The 16444-nt window shown below is 54.9% G+C and overlaps 1 protein-coding gene across 1 annotated transcript; it reads right to left on the bottom strand.

Moving 5' to 3' along the window:
• Positions 1-781: 781 nt before the first annotated feature.
• Positions 782-16109, bottom strand: WASH1 (WAS protein family homolog 1). The gene is made up of 11 exons (XM_008577796.1): positions 16055-16109; positions 13763-13916; positions 4793-4904; positions 4471-4617; positions 4161-4297; positions 3788-3923; positions 3483-3684; positions 3211-3384; positions 2353-2511; positions 1272-1340; positions 782-1119 (listed from the first exon to the last, which is right to left on the bottom strand). The coding sequence occupies exons 2-11, from the start codon at positions 13909-13911 to the stop codon at positions 983-985; spliced, it is 1422 nt and encodes a 473-aa protein (XP_008576018.1). The 5' UTR covers positions 13912-13916; positions 16055-16109; the 3' UTR covers positions 782-982.
• Between the last annotated feature and the right edge of the window lie 335 nt (positions 16110-16444).

The raw sequence follows: 16444 nt of genomic DNA, 5'->3' as shown, positions 1-16444 counted from the left end.
CAGCTGCTCCCTGCCATTGCATCTTCCTCCCTGTTTAGTGTGGCCACACTGGCCGCGCCAGGCTCCTGCCCGGTGTTCTGCTGCAGCTTCTGTCCTGCATGTTTTCTCAGTAGCCACCTTCTCAGAGGTCCGATGGAAACAGGCCCATCCTGCCTCTGTTCATCCTAGCTAAAATGAGCTGTTCTAGACATTTCACACTCAAAACGTTCCCCATTTCTAGTTCTGCTGTCCACACGGCTCCTCCTGCCAGCCTCAGCTGTGCTCTGGTCTGCTCCACAGCTCCGCGCAGGGCTTTTCTCTCTGGCTTGGCTCCCATTCCTCCTCCAAGTTGATGGCACCTCCTTCCCTCTCAGGCACTTGAGCAAACTCCAAGACACCTTCTACCCTGACATCAGCAATTATGCCAAGGGCCATTAGGCTCTCAGCACAACTATTTTTAGAGACCCCATGTCTGTCACTGAGACATCTTTATCCCGTGGGAACATCTCCCTCCCTCCCTCCCATCCACAGCAGCTGCCCCTGCTGACTGCACCTTCGAGCCAGTGCAAGGGGCCCTGGTCCACTCAGATGTTCTGCCCCATTGCCTGGAGACCCACGGGGCAGGACAGTCACTGGTTCTCAGATGTTTGCAAGCCACCCAGCCTTGACTCCTTAATTAAAAGTGCACTGTTGGTTTATGCTCAGTTCTTACATCGTCCTTTATTGATTCATGGTGCTGTTTTCTTCGAGTCTCTTTCGGGAAGAGGAGCACACGCTGAAGGGGTGGGTAGAGCAGGCACACGGTGGGGCACAGGTGGAGAGCGAGCCCCTCCCACCCCACACTTATGGTTTCATGCAACCTACCCGCTCCCTGAAGAAGGCCCAGCACAGACGTAGGGCAGTCCTGCACCATCCCTGTCTCACCAAGGGGGCTGTCCCAGCTGTGTCTGTCTCAGGGCCACAGCCCAAGTCTGGGTTGGGGGAGGAAGGAGTGCTGAGACCCCTAGGATTCCCAGTCATCCTCGTCCTCTCCCGGTGGCTGCTGTGGGGGAGGCAGAGGCGGGATGGAGTCTGACATTCGGGCGAAGGCTCCTCCTGGCCCCTCGCTGGCCCCTGTTCCAGGTCCTTTCCCGGAGATACCTGGAAGGGAAAAGGCTGTGAGGGAGGGTGTATGGAGGCCCCAGGTCACACAGCCCCTGAAGATTTAAAAACAGGAAGAAAGAGGCAGAACAGAAGTACACTGCAGGACACCCTGAGGCCCCTGCCCTGAAGGCGGCCCCTCTGCCTCCTACCTTTGCGCCTCATGACCAGCTTGTTGAAGAGATCTGACATCAGGTCTCCACCTTGGCTTGTGGCTCTCACTGCAAGAGGAAAGCTGCAGGTGGGAGGGTGCGGGGGCCAAGTCGGGAGGCTCCAGGCCCAGTCGCCAGTGCCCTCTTGGCTCACTTGCCCCTGCAACAGTCCCCAGCCCTCTCCACAGCCACATGTTCACCATGAGCTCTGGGAGCTTTGGTCTGTCCGTGTATCTGGCAGTGGGTACTATAAGAAAATGGTGAACATCACGGCCATCCTGTAAGACACGGGCAGGTGTGCAGCCCCACTGTGGGGATGAGGAAACTGGCCCAAAGACGTTAGGCACTTTGTCTCACAGGACAAGTCAGAAGCAGAGCTGGGCCTTGGCAAACTCAGGACTGTTGACTGCCAGGCACTGCTGCTTTTTTTTTTTTTTTTTTTTTTTTTTCCTTTTTGTCTTTTTTACTGACTGGTAACGGGATCGCAACCCTCGGTGTTGCGCCCGCACCGCGCTCAGCCAGGGAGCGGGAACCGGTCTCCACATGGGATCCGAACCCTTGGCGGGAGCGCCGCTGCACTCCCAAGTGGTGCACTCTCCAGTGTGCCACCGGGCCGGCCCAGGCACTGCTGCTTTATGCACAGGTACTACATGGTGCCAGTGTTTCGGATTCACAGCAGACTCATCTAGCCTCAAGAGGCTTATAGAAGGGCTGAGCTAATCAGGTCTCTGTTTCTAAAAATATCTGTGGCCCCCTGACCATTTCCTTAGACAACTCTTGGCAGAGTCTTGAGAAAATTCTTTGGTCACAGTTTGAGCTGGGTGAGCTTAGAGAGGAAAGCTCCACTAAGCAGGCTCCAAAACCAGGAAGGAGCCCTAGGCCCAGGCAGGAGGAGTGGGGATGGCAGGGGTGGCACTGAGGGCTTCGAGCAAGCACCCTAGGAAAACACTGGGCAGACTGGCTGGGGGCTGGCCCCACCTGAGGTGGGGAGGGCAGAGAGCACTCTGATGGGCTCTGCTGGAGGGAAGATGGCCCTTTTGCTTAGAGCCCTCCTGCTGAAGAAGGTCCAGCGTCCCCTCACCTTGTTCCTGCTCCTTCTGTTTCTTCTTCTCCAGCTTGCGCTCCTTGACGCTGCGCAGCTTGGCTTTGCCGATGCCCCCAGCTTGGCGGATGGACTCCAGTAGAGTGGCCCGGCCGCTGGAGGGGTCAACCACTTCCTTGGGAGCTCCCTGGACTAGAGCTAGGAGGAGGGGAAGGGTACAAGGAGGAAAGGCTGCTCGGGCAGGGCTGGGCTGTGGGTCTAAGGTCAGAGCGAAGCCTCGAGCCTGGCTGTGCGGGAGGGTGTCTCCTCTTGAGAGGAAGCCAGCAGGTGACACTGGCCCTTTGGAGACTGTCTGGGGCCTGGATGCTGACTTCCTAGCCACCAAGCTCAGGAGTCTGTGCCCAGGACCAGTCTTGGTCCCTCTCCAACCCCCACCTGATTAAGTGCCACCCTGCAAAGGTGGACCCTGTGAATTACTGATGTTCTGACAGTGTCTCAGCTTGACACATGAGCCAACAAAGGGTTTTTGTGCCAGGTCTGATGCTGCACACAGGCTGGGAGATACAATATTAACAATGAAATTTTGTAATCCCAGGAACACGGAATATTTTGTTGCTGTGGTTTTAAATTTCTTAGTAGATCCCTTTTTTCCTTTGATTTAATTGGGAGAGGGGGACCCAGAGTCCCACTTGTCCCTGGAGGTGAGAATTCCAAAGCTCTGAAGGCACAGTTGGAAAACTATTTTATGAACTCAGTGGAACAACATAATTAAAATGAGAACTATTCTGAAAATCTAAGATTTATGACCACTTAACAAACCGATAGGAAATCCTTCAGGGAAGCTGAAGTTAGGGAGAGGTGCCCTTAGAGACCAACCCTGCCCCAGGCTGCTCCTACCTGCAGGAGACATGCTGCCATCGCTGCTGTCCTCCCCGGCGCCTTGGCCTGCAGAGGCCACGGTCTGTGACGGGGGTGGGAGCGGGGGGCCACTGTCCATCACTGCAGGAGCCAGGGGAGGTGGAGGGGGCGGTGGCGGTGGTGGGGGTGCTGTCAGCACCCCATCTTCTAGGTCTGAAACAGCAGTGTGAGAAGATATATGGTGCCTCGGGAAGAAGGGGGCCGGGTAGGGGAGCTCCCCGGCCTAACTCCCCCCCTCGCTCCCAGCTCACCTGGCTTGAAAGGCTCAGCTACCTCTGTATGGAAGGTGGGCAGCTCTGGAATGGCGCCAGGGGCAGACGGGGCAATGCCGGGGCCCAGGTCGGCACTGTACATGAGGTCGTCAGCGATGCCAGGCAGGTCGGGAAGGTACGATGGCACGTCGATCTCGGGCACTTGGCCCAGGTCTGGCACATAGAAGTAGTTCTCTAGAACCTGCAGGATTAAGTGAGGGATGTAAGTGGGGGCTTGAGAACAGGGCTGCAGTACCCGCTCCTCACTTGCTGCTGCCTCCCCCCCCAGCCTCGTGTCCCCCCACCTGCCGCTCCAGCTGCTCCCTCTTGCTGATGGACAGAGGTGCGTCAAATAGCTTCTCCTCCGTCTCTGCCCCCAGCATCACGTGTGTCTTTGTTACAGCACCAGCCAGGGGGTCCAGGAAGACATACTTCTTGTACCTACAAGGGTGGGGTGGGGGTCAGATGATCCATCATCTTCTGTTCTAAACCGTGTTCCCGACCTCCCTCTCCCATTTCATCAGGGAGCACTATTTGCACTGTGGATTCCCAGGCCTAACAAGCCAAGCCAAACCGGCCAGCTCCTGGCTCCCAGCCTCCCGATACGCTGCCCCCAGGGCTCCCACTGAGCCAGGCCAGGCCTCCCCCCATGTCCCCGCGGCCGCCTTCTGGCCATACAGGTTCTCAGTAGTGTTGAAGAGCAGCAGGGAGCTGACGGAGCTGATGTTGCTGGGAAGACCCCCGAGCCCCTCCTCGGCCTCATCCTCAGGCTCCAGCCTGGTGCTCACACACACAGGGAAGTATTTCAGCTTCTCCTGGGGGGAGGGCCGGAGGTGACAGAGGGATGGTGGATTTCAGTGCCAGGCCAAACTGACGCCCACCACATCCCAATCAAAAACCTCTGAGGGGACGGCACGCCATGGTGGGCCCTCAGTTCCTCCCAGTGTCTGGGGCCTCCCAATGTGTGGCGAGTGTGTGGCCATCAGACCTGCAGGGCTCGCTCGTCCAGGGGGCGGTGCTTGCTCTGGATCCTGTGGCGAGGGCGTCTCTGCAGGCCAGGGTCCTGGGCACCTGTGAAGATGGAACTGTATTCCTGCAGGCGCTCTGGAGCTGGGTACTTGGCACTAGAGAATACCTGTGGACACAGGGACAAGTCTGAGGGTCCCAAGAGGTTACAGAAAGCATAGGGTTGTTTGGCAGGCAGGAGGTAAGACCAAGGTGCGGCTGGACAGCAGGGATGGGGCCTGCGCAACATCAGGGGCACGGGGAGAGGGCCCACCAGGCACGGGCCCCAGGGCCACACGGGGTACCTTGATGGCCTTCTTGCTGCCCTTGATCTTCTCGATCTTGGCCTGGGCCAAGGAGACCCTCTCCCCAATGGCCTGCAGCTGGCTCCGGCTCAGCTCTACACGCTGGGAGATTCTGCCACAGAAAAGATTACAGAGGCTGGGGGCTGTCCCCAACCCCTATAGCCTCCTGCTTCCAACAGCAGACATGCAAAGCCAGGGTCTTGGTCAGGGGCTCTTAAAACGATGTTACCTGCTTGTTGGGGATGATCATGGTGCTGTTCAGGTGGCCTCTACAGGGGTTATCCAACCTGAAGGGCCTAGGATTTAACTGTTCTGAGTTCCTTGGAGCACTGGGTAGGGATGCCTGTCCCTGAGTGGGCACCTGTCCATGCCGTCTAAAGGAACATGGTTCTGGCCTCCCAGGAGTTTCCAGCCTCAGCACAGGGACGCAGAGAGACAGAACTGTCACTACCTACATGTATGTGCACAGCTATTCACATCTGGCAAGCGTTTCAATCATCCCTCACGGTCACATGAAGGAGACAAAGCTGTCTCTGTGCAGAAGAGGCCAAGAGCTCAGCCAGGCTGAGGGAAGGCCACCGCTGCTGAGGACATCCGCCTCCACAGAGCAAACGCTCATTGGGTAAATCCAGAGGCCTGGCCCAGCGCACAGGGCTCCTGGTGGTCTGCTCCCCACCTGCTTCCCTCCCCCAGATGAAGGGCACACTCAGCAACACCAGCTGCCTGCTATCCCCTGAACGTGCCAAATGCATTCCCGTCTCATGGCCTTTGCTCCCAATAAAACACCGTCTCCGCAGACATACGTGGCCGGCTCCCTCACTCCACCACATCCCCTCCTCCCGGAAGCCCTCCTGACCATGGAATCTACAGACACACCTGTCACGTGCCAGCCCTCCCCTGCCTCACCTTCCTCCATGATGTGCTGGACACGGGCCTCTGTCACCTGTGTGTGCTCCAGGGGCTCCAGGGGCTCGGGGCCTTGTTTGGCCCCCTGCTGTGTTCCTGGAGCCTGGGACGGTGCCTGGCGCCTGGTAGGGGCTCACTCTACGGTTACCAAATGACTGAAACCCATGAGCCTTATGCTTACTGCACGCCAGCCTCACAGTGCCTTCCCCGTCATTTGGCTACAGCAAGGCTCTTCTCCCTGCAAAGTTAACTCCGACCAACATGCGCTGCAGCATCCTACCAATCGCTCCTGCAGCTCCCCTACCTCCGAGAATGCCAGCCCCTGCCCACGACCACCACGCTCCACATTGAGGGTGGTCAGCTCTCAGCTGTCACCCAGCAAGAGCGTGTGCATGTGAGGAGTGAGAAGCCATGGGCAGGGGTGGGGGGTGGGTGGGCAGAGGCACAGGTCAGGCATGAGGAAGGCAGGAGGATAAGGTGGGATGGCAGAGGGGCCCACTGCCTCTGGGGTCAGAGGATTTCTCTGAAGGTTAAAATGAACAGTCAGAAATCTGGCCCAACCTTCCTAAACCACTGCCACCAACTCTAGAAGGTTTTGGCCCCCAGAAGACTCACCCAGCCAGCCAAGTTTACAACCCAGGGGTCTCCGTGCCCTAATGACGTCTGCCCTGATTACTCCTGGCTCCTCACATGCAGGGGCTCAGTGAGGTGGCAGGGCTGGGGTACGAGCAGGCGCCCAGAGCAGCTTAGTTCTTCTTGACAGACTGGTCTCAGGGCGGCAGCAGTCCAGATGGGACAAAGGAGGGCACCGTTTCCTTGCAGCAAGACAAAGCAGAACCACCCAACCCACGCATGCTCCCTCTTTTCCAGCAGGGAGAGGGGTTTCAGTCCACTGTAAAGGGCACTCAAGCACACGCTGTTTTAATTCACTCCAGTTCCCACCACAGCCGCATCCTGCCCCTGGGTGTGGAAGTGACCTTCAGTGGTTACATAATCACTCTACTCGAAGTCCACAGCGAGAGTGGGAGGGACGTTGAGCCTGGGGACGGACAAAGGCCACTCTGTTCTGGTCCTGCCATTGAGGAGAAAAGGGCTCTCTCAAAGTTGCTAACATCAAGCTTAAAAGTGAGCCCTGGCAAATTTCTGGGATGGATTATTAAACGGGGGGGTCTATAAGCACTTAGAAGAGGAGGCAAGTCCCAGGGGCCAGCACTGTTCTAAATGAATCGTAGTTCTTTTTCTGACAGGGTTATTAGAGTGGTGTATCAGGGGAAACCCTTCAGCACAATGCATCTTGAGTCAGCAAGGATTCTGACAGCTTCTAACAAAATCCTGTGGACAAGATGGAGCTATGGGGGTTGGGGGAGAGTACGTATAGGAAAGATAAGAGCCAGACGAACGATGGCCCCCAAAGGGCACTCAGTGTCGAAGAATGGACGGATTTTAGCCTTGCCCATAAATCTCTGGCAGGATCCTGTGCAGTTCCTTCAACACCTGATTAGAAAATGGGATATCATATGGACGAGGGTCAAAATGGTCTGCATGATGGGATCGAGACTCAAGTCATCTTGAAAGACCAGAAGGATGGCTGCAATTGACAAGAGTGAATTTACAAGGGATGACTGTGAAGCCCAGCATTCAGATTTAAAAAATCAAGTGCACAGATACAGTAGGGAGAGGGAACTTGGTTTAGCAGCAGTTGAGATGAAGAAAGACCTGGAGGTTTTAGTTAACTATAAGCTCAGTAGGAGATAAACGCATGCTAAGCAGCTTTAAAAGAAATGAGATGGTAAGGTACACATCTCCTTATCCCTCTCCTACCCTCTGTCCTTCTTTCAATAAACAAGGGACACTTGCTCTCTTTGAGGCGCCATGGAGAACACACAGCCCTGGATTCATGAGCACTAACCACGCCAGGCCCCCGTCTCATCCACAGTTGTGTCCCCTTTAAACTGGACCCTGTCTTGAGAGGACTCTGAACTCCCAGGTCAGAGAGTCTTACTCACTGCTGTGTCTCTAGCACCTGGGACGGAGCCTGATGTGCAGCAGACACTGGTTGAGTAGAAAGTGACAAGGAACAGAACCCATCCAAAGGAGGGTGAGGAGGAGGGTGGAGGCAGCTGAAGGATGTTCTGGCTGAAGACGAGAAGACTTTGAGAATATGGTAATTCCCTCCAAATATCAAAACTATCAGAAGGGCTGCCAGATGGAGAAGTGATTAGACTTACTCTCTGTCACCCCAGAGGGCTGCATTAGGACCAGTGGGTGGAGTTACAAGGAAACTGATCTCGGTTCTGCATATGGAGAACGTTCTAGTAAACAGCTGCACAGCTTTGCAAAGCAATCAGATTCCAGCTGGAAGACCACCTGTCAGGAAGCTCCAAGGGAGAGTCCTGCCTAGGCAGGGATGGAAGACATGATTTCTGGGGTTCTTTTCTTATCGAAGAGCCTAACGGTTAGCTTGCTGACAAAGCCCCAGAGAGCCGGATCTCTTACGGCCACACGCCACGATGCTGAGGGAAAGTACAGACCCAGCGTGAGGACAGCTTTCGTTAGTTTGCCGTCTCAACTGACTGGCAGTGACGGGCTGGAAGGCTGTGTTAGGAAAGACCATTAAGCCTCACTGGGGCTGGGACGCTGGTTAATAGCCCCCATGCGGGCAACTTGTTGCCATTCCTGGTCTAGACCCCCTGGCCTGGTGGCCTACTTCGAGCGAGGCCAGTGTCCCAGCCCCTCACTCAAGCTTGTCCCCCTGCACGCTTGCCCAGACATGAGCAGCGAAAGCCGCCACTGTCAGCGCTGGGGATGGAGCTGGCTCACCATCTTCCTCTACTCCCTGGAGCGGCTGCTTTTCCAAACATCCCTCTTTCTTCTTTTCCTCCTCACCCCTCAATGTTCAGCAAGTAACTTGACTACATTCAGTTCATAAAACGTGGTGCTGGGGGCCAGGCGGACAGAGATGAACCAAACAGCACACATCTGCCCTGGAGGTGATTCGGGTCTACCAGGGAGATGAGGAGTGACATCAGTAATGACAGTGTCCCCCTCACCTGGGTGTCACATTACTTAGCAGTGTGGCTTTAGGAAGTGTGACTTCTGTCACAGAATTACTGTGAAGGTCACATGAACTAGCATAAGTACAGTGCTCCTGTACCCGCTGACACAACCCAAGTACTCAGCTACCATTTGCTATTATTACTCAGAAGACTAGGAGTGACGGGGGGCTACAGGCACTCAGAGGAAACTGAGAACTGCATGGGTGGACAGGTGTGGGGACGGGAAGTCTCATGGAAGAGGCAGTCTTGAGCAGACACAGAGAAGGACGTTCCAGGCAGAGGAAACAGGCACTGTGCAAGGACGCCACGGAGGATGGAGTGACAGAGCCATGGCAAGGAGGGACCATCGCCCTCCTGGAGTGGCAGAGGGTGGCTAGGACGTGCTTGGGCTCCCTGTCCCCCCATGTGCAAAGACGACCTCCTGTTCCCCTATGAGAGTATTTCCTGTGAGGTCAGGCAGGCTGGCCCCTGCAGCACTGCCACGCAACATGGCAGCAGCACAGTCCCCTGAGGCTGCTGGGGAGGAGAACCCCCCTGATGCAGACCAACCCTGAGAAGCAGACCCTCAGCCTGGGCCCTGCCTTCACCTCTGTCTTCTCCACACTCCGGGGTAATTAAGAACGATCTGCTAATTATGCGGGCAGCTGACTGAGTGCTGCGTAACCTCGGGCCATCAGGTGCCAATCAGTAGAGAGAAGCAGGGAGACGGGGGAAGCCAGGACACGTTAGGATGGGCAGGTGAGGAGAAGGCAGGAAGAGGAGGAGGGAAATGAAAGGAAGGGTAGGAAGGAGGAGGAGAGAGAGGAAAGGAAAAGTGCTTCGCGGAGATAAAGGAATCCTTCCCCAGGAGGAAGGAGCTAGATGGTGGCTGGGGCTGACAGGGAATGGCAGAGGACATCATCCAAACTTCCACACACACGATGTGTCCAGCTCCTCTTCCCTGTGCCATTCCAACCCCCTCCTGCCTTGTCACCTGAATCACGTGAGGCAGGTCACATCCGTGGCAGATATTTTGGGGCCTGTCCTGTCCTAGGTGATGGTGGGGCAGGCGGAGGGCTGGAGAGGGCTGAGAGGTCCTTGTCATTCTCTCTGGTCTCCGCAGGCTCCCGCTGCTGCAGCAGAGCAGGAGGAAGGGCGCCAGCCTGGAATGCTAATGTGCCATGAGCTCACCTTCCTGCACCGAGCAGTGAGTGAGCGGCCGCACAGGCCCCAGCGAGGCCGCGGCCAGGCCTGAGACAGGGAGCAGCAGGAGGGACACAGCGTCTCTTCTCCGCCACCTGTCTCTTCCTCACAGGAGGTTTCCAAGCAGAAGGAACGCATGTAAGGGGGGAGATTCTAAGCTGGGGTCACATCCCCACTGCAAAAGCCCCTGAAAAACGAAAAGTCCACACGCTTGTTGACTGCTGCAGGGTGGGGGGCAGGTGGACGAGGACGGGTGTTGGCACGGCCCGTCCCCACTCAGTCCTCCCTTTCCTCACCCTCGTTCGTTCCCGATCTGTCATCATGTCCTGTCACTGTTTCCTCTGAGGTGTCTCTTATCCAGCCCTCCGTGCAACTCCCCTGGACTGCAGCCTCATGCCTTTCGTGCCCTGACTGTGGTCACAGCTTCCAGGGTGTTCCCAGAATCCGCTCTCTCCTACCTCTTGTCCACAGTGACAGCTGCCTGAAGAACCTTCCCATCGCCTCCCTGCTCAAGAACCCATCATGGCTCCCTACAGCTCCTCAACAGAGCTCAGAGGCCCATCCCGGGGTCCTAGCTTAGCTGTCCCAACCTTTCTCTCATTACCGTGCCCCTCCACTCCCGCCATGAAGCCCTCCCACGGCCCTGTGCAGGACATGAAGAAATGCAAGGCAAGGGTGCCAGCCCAGAGGGGAGCGAGGCCTACAGGCACTCGCAGGCAACTTTTCCACTTTCTTCTGCAGTGAAGGACTGAATGTATGGGACAGGCAGCATGTCTGTACTCCCAGTGCAAAAGCACCCCTGTTCAGGCCAGCCTCCTCAGGAGACCGTCACACATCGTGTTCCGGGCCACATTAGGCTTCTCTCTGAGCCTGTGGCCCCCATTTCAAGACTATCAGGTGACCTGCACACCCAGCTTCCGAACCCTGCATAGCCTTGCCTCCAGGAGCCTTCCCTAGCCACGTGGAGGAGGCACGAAGTTTTCCTCTCCAGCATCTGTCCTCCTTATTCAAGTAACAGCCTCCATTTCCTTTGGGGAATCCGTCTCTTCCCAGTGCTTCAGGGGGGGCTACACCCAGGGCTCAGGGGTGATGCAGGTGATCTAGGTCTAAGCCAATCAGTGTCATATGCCCCTGGCCCTACCAATCTATTCTGGGATAGACAAGAGGCCAAATGAAGCAAGTGTGACTTCTGGAGGAAATGCTGGAGCGGTGGAAGGCATTCTTTCCTTCTAGACCTGAACCTGAGAGTACGAGCTTTGGCCCTTCTGTCACCTCACCACCACTACAGCAAGGCTGTCTGAGAATGGAGCCGGCCCAAAAGCTGAAATGGAATGAAAGCAAAACCAGGTCCTGATGACACATACACATTCTTCAGCTCCCACGCCTGCTCTGCTGATCGGTTACTTTTTGCTTCACCTGGTTTGGGGAGTTCTGATGGACAGATGTGCCACCCATTCTAACTTCATGCTTTTCTATATCTCTGCAAGTCCATGCTATGCAACTGAGAATTAACCTAGCCTGGCTGCATTCCCATTCCGGACTCTAAGCTCCTGGAGGACACTGCGCTGTACACATCTTTGCTGGCCCCCAGGGTCCAGCACAATGTTGAGCACATGGTGGGATGAGCTGACCTGGAACCCGGTTGTGAGGGAGCCCGGACTCAGGTCCTGCCCACCCTTGGAGGGCCTGCACCCATGCTCAACTGACTCACCCCTCCCCACTCCTGGAGATGGCTTTCCTGCCCTCTCCTCATGCCATCATGGGCAGAGGACATGCGACTGGTTCCAAATACCAGGACAGGAAAGGAGAGTGTGCCAAAAAGCCAACGCTCCCCTTAGAGAGCGTGAGCCTGCAGTCGCAGTCCTGGTGGGGAAATACGATCTCCTGGAGACTAGTTTTGGCATCCACTCCAAGCACTGGGCACGGGGTGGCCATGATCTGCGGCACATGGCTCTTAAGGGCCTGTGTCCTCCTGTTTATGTGTCCCTTGGGCACATTTAGCACAATACTAAGCACTGGGGGCGTTAACATGTTCTATAACTATTGAGAGCAGATTAGTGAACGGCCACCATAGGCAGCCAATGAGTAGCGATGACAACAGAGAAGAGCTGACATTCACTGAATGCTTCCTATGTGCCAGGCACTGCTGAATTCCTTTGTGTGTTTTAAGTCATGTAATCGTTACAACAATCCTACGTGGAAGATATTATTATCCCAACTTTACAGATGAGAACACTGAGGCTTAGAGGGGTTAAGTAGCAGCCAGGTTTGATGTGAGGCACTGTGCTCCTGAGTGGACCCCTTAACCACTTCAGTGCATGGCCCCGTGGTTACAGTTACAATCTAGACAGGTGAGGCAGGCAGGTGGGTCAATAGGCAGGGATGAGGCAGAAGAGTCAAGAGGATCTGGTGTTTACTCCAAGTCCAACTGGACACAATAACCACATTTTCTCCCCCCACTGGGGAGGGCTTCCTGGAGGAGGAAGACCTCCAATTGGTGAAGGAAGAGGAGATTACATGGTGAAGGGGTAGGGATTCCAGGTCTGGAGCACAGTCAGGGGCGGGGAGGGGATGACACGGAGCATGAGAAGAACCTGCGTCAGGCAGTCCAACATTTCACACTGGGTGGGAGTAACGTTCCCCCATGGGAGGCACGGTGCAGCACCCAGGAAGGAGCCCTGAGCCTCATCTCAGGTTGCTGATGGACAGACGAAGACGCGACCCCTACACCGGACAAACCCGGGACCTTCGCAAGGAAACAGCAAACACCATACACTCATTCACATTAAGTAAACACTGTATGAAAAGCCACTGTAGCCCAAGGACTGTGCCGGATAAGTGCTGGAGGTACAAAAAACTGCAGCTCTCCAAGTTCAAAATTGTCAGTGACCTCTAAGGCCCTGCCCACCTCACCAGCCTCTCCTGGCTTCAGCCGCACTGGCTTCCTCTCAGATCCTTCCCACCTCAAGGCTTTAGCTCATGCCCTTTTTTTCCTTCTGGAAGGTTCTTCCCAACCTACCCACTCACCCCTCAGATTTTACCATAAATGTTATTATTTCACATGTGCCTTCCCTGATCCCCTCAGGCCAAGCCAGGCCTCCAGTTACAAGTCTCACAGCGCTCACCTCCCCTTAGCAGAGATGGTAATAATGCACAGAATCTGCAGCCACAATCCCTGAGCTTGAGCCCTGGCCAAGTCTCTCAGCCTTTCTGTGCCTCAGTTTCCTCATCCATACAATGGCGACAACAGTACCTCCTTATAAAGTGTAGCAAGGGTTAAGTGAGTTAATGTACTCAGGTCAATGGTTAATGCTATACAAATGTTAGTTATTACAAAAAAATACTATAAACAGCTCTTATCACAACTGTAATTAAATAACTTTAAAATTACAATTGATTAGGTCTCTCCTGCCAGCATACGCACTCTAGTTGGACAGGGACGCTGCCTTCTTCATTGCTGTGGCTAAAGGACCAGCACAGTGCCCTGCACACAAGTACTGAGTAAATATTTGCTGGCTGAAGGAATAAGCGAAGGAACAGGGCCCCTGGGGGGAGGGAGAGTGAATCGGGAGAGCAGAGCCACCACTGGGGCCTGTGGGATCCACAGGAAACCAGCAGCTAAGTGGGTGGTGAGCTCTGGACACAGAAAAAGCTTCCAAGCTGGACTCCCGCCCTGGGCCCCTCCCCCACAGGGAAGCCGGCTGGGTCCCCCAGGACCAAGAATCAAAGGGGCTGCTCACACAGGGTATGTTCCTGGGACTGGAGAGAGGACTGCCTAGGACAGGGGCAACCCTCTGATCAGGTGGGGGTGGGTGGCAGCACCCACCTGCTAAAGATGTCTCCAGAGACCTTCTGTAGGTACTGCAGGGCATCTGCCACCTGCTGGATGGCCTCCTCTCGCCGCAGATCTGGCTGGATGAGGGGCACTGCGTAGCTCTGACCTGCCAAGGAGTGCTGGGTCCTCACAGGAGTCATGGTGCCTGTGTGTGGGAACCAGAGCATCAAGACTACCCCACGTGCATGCACACCCTCCCATCACGGGGCAAGATGTCTCAAGACGAGAGCACAGCCTTCACTCCAATCATCTGCAGAGGTTCAGCCTGTGCAGGTGAGGACGGGGGAAGACAGTATTGGGTGGGACACTAGGAGCTCAAAGGAGATGGAATTCTGCTGATGCCTGTTGAGTAAATGAGGGAGGGAGAGGACAGGACCAGGGACAAGAGAGGAATTCAGAGAAGATGCAACATCTCTTGACCCCCTAATAAAGTGCTTGCTAGGCACGCTTTCCATACATTATCTCAGTTCAACCTCCTATGCTTGGATAAACAGGAGAGAAATCCTAGCTGCAGAATAAAAAAGATGCTGGAAACAGAGGGATGAATTGGGGAAAGGGAGTGGTGGGGGGACGGGCAGATTATATGAATCTACATGGTACCCAGATCTGGAAAAGCACAGCAAATGCAGACAACTTGGGCTCTCCCCACTTTGGCCCCTGAGGAAGTTGGGGCCTGCTCCTGAGGCAGAGGGGGCAGTGGCTAGTGACTTTAGGTACAGGAGTCCATGCTCTGCTCACCCAGGCTAGAGCTAAGGGGGCCAGAAGAAGGGAGGGGCATGTGGGGGTGGAAGACAGGAAGGAAAAACACTCCAATTGCAAGGTGAGGGCAGAGTCTATTTATATTGGGTTTAATTAACTCCGCTCCCTGGTGCCACTAAAGCAGCAATCACACTGCAGACGGTACTGATTTGATTGGCAAGAAATGCACCAGGCAGAATATTAAGGCACCAGGCCCCTATAAATAGGCCTAATCACAGCCCCTCACTGGAAGACGGTGAGGAAGACATTAATCGGGCCTGGCACTGTGCCCCACACCTGTTCTCCTAGGCATCTTACTGGGTTCTTTGGTTGCAACTGAGGTGTGGGTGGGGCTGGGTAAGTGTCGTGGGAAGGGCCCAGGAGGCTTCATTTGGGCTTAAAGTGCTGTGTGGCCTTGGGTAAGTTGCTTGCCTTCTCTGTGTCTCTGATTCTTTCAATTTTCCATTCTGCAGACTGAGAACTGGCACTGCTCTCTAAGTGGTTATTCCCTATAATAATAATGTATATATTATATATGATGTATCACACCAATATATTCAGCAAGCTAAAGCTCACTGCTCTTTGCTGGCTTCCCTAGACCTTTCTTCTACCCTTCTGGTTCTCTCCTACATGCCTCCTGCCAGCACGTCTGATCTGAGATAACCATTTTGCTTTTCAACTTTCTCCAGCAGTGAGTTTTCCCTTTGCAATCATGCTTCCAGAAAGGACATCCTCAGCTTCCCAGACCTGAATCTGCCTGAATGCTCATCATGGCCCAGGGGTTACTCTTCACCTCCCCACTTCTCTTTCCTCCTACTAAATAACCAAAGCTGGGCCAAACGATCCCCAGCATCTGAGGAACCTCCACTGAGACCCCTTTCAAGAACTTTCCTCCCCTTCTTTGTATTCCAGTTGATGCAAATTTGCCAGCCACTCTAATTTAGTTCTGTGCCTAAATTCTCTCATCTGTAAGATCAGGAGGAGGGAAAAGATAGAAGATACTTTCTGTGCACTTCTTGAAATGAATTCACACGCACAGGTAACTAACGTGGGAGAGGGTAGTATGGGCACAAATTTCCTAAACAAGGAAGTAGCAAGTCCTTTCAAGTATTAAGAGACTGAATACAACTGGTTAGTGGTTTACTCATTCGGCCTGTAAACATCTACTGATCATCTCTTAGGTGCAGGCCATAATCACAACAAAGATGAATGACACTATACCAGACAAGGAGACAAGTCTCAAAACCAATTAGACCCCATGTGATAAGCCCTCTAATCCAGCCATGAATACAGTGCTAGGGGAGTCGATGAATACACTAAGGAGTGATAAATCCCTTCCGGGGTTAGGGGAGTCAGGAAAAGCCTCTTAGTAGAATCTATACCTCTCTACCCAGGCCCATGTTCAAGATTTTTTCAGATTCTTTTTGACAAAAATTGCATATAGTATTTATTGTGTGTTGCATAACATTTCTATTGGACAGCGCTACCTTAGAGAACCTGATTAAAAACTATGGACTCTTCCAGAAAAATGAACATTCACCATACCCCTCTCTCCCGTAATGCGGTGTATAAGTCCGGGTGTGCAGAGAACCCTTCCTGCAGGCCGTCCTCGGACGCCCCGCTCCCGGGGTGTGAACCCAGGTTAAAAACCTCTGCCGCGGCGATCAGGAACCGAGCCGGGTTTAAGCAGCGTGGGGTCCCCTACACGGGGCCCGGCGCCCGCCCCAGTGAGGCAGGAAGTGGAGCTGGGGCCCCGCACGGCCCCGTCCCGGTCCCCCGCGGGCCTCGGCCGCACTGCGGGGCAGGCGGGGAGCCGGCGAAGGGTGTGGCTCGCGGAAGAGAGCCCCGGACCCGGACGCGTCCTCCCGGCGGGCCGCGCGTCCGGCGCAGCGTCGGAAGTGGAGCCGCCCGCTCGCCCCCGCTGCTGTACGGCCA

Source organism: Galeopterus variegatus, unplaced genomic scaffold, assembly GCF_000696425.1.
Source record: "Galeopterus variegatus unplaced genomic scaffold, G_variegatus-3.0.2 Scaffold70, whole genome shotgun sequence".
NCBI lineage: Eukaryota > Metazoa > Chordata > Mammalia > Dermoptera > Cynocephalidae > Galeopterus > Galeopterus variegatus.
This window is presented reverse-complemented; position numbering and strand designations above follow the sequence as displayed.

Coding starts and splice junctions, on each gene's coding strand:
- WASH1 (XM_008577796.1), bottom strand. CDS start 13,911: ATGACTCCTGTGAGGACCCAGCACTCCTTGGCAGGTCAGAGCTACGCA. Junction 3,924..4,160: donor TTCAACACTACTGAGAACCT/GTATGGCCAGAA, acceptor CCACCCTTGTAG/GTACAAGAAGTATGTCTTCC. Junction 1,120..1,271: donor GCTGGTCATGAGGCGCAAAG/GTAGGAGGCAGA, acceptor TTTCCCTTCCAG/GTATCTCCGGGAAAGGACCT.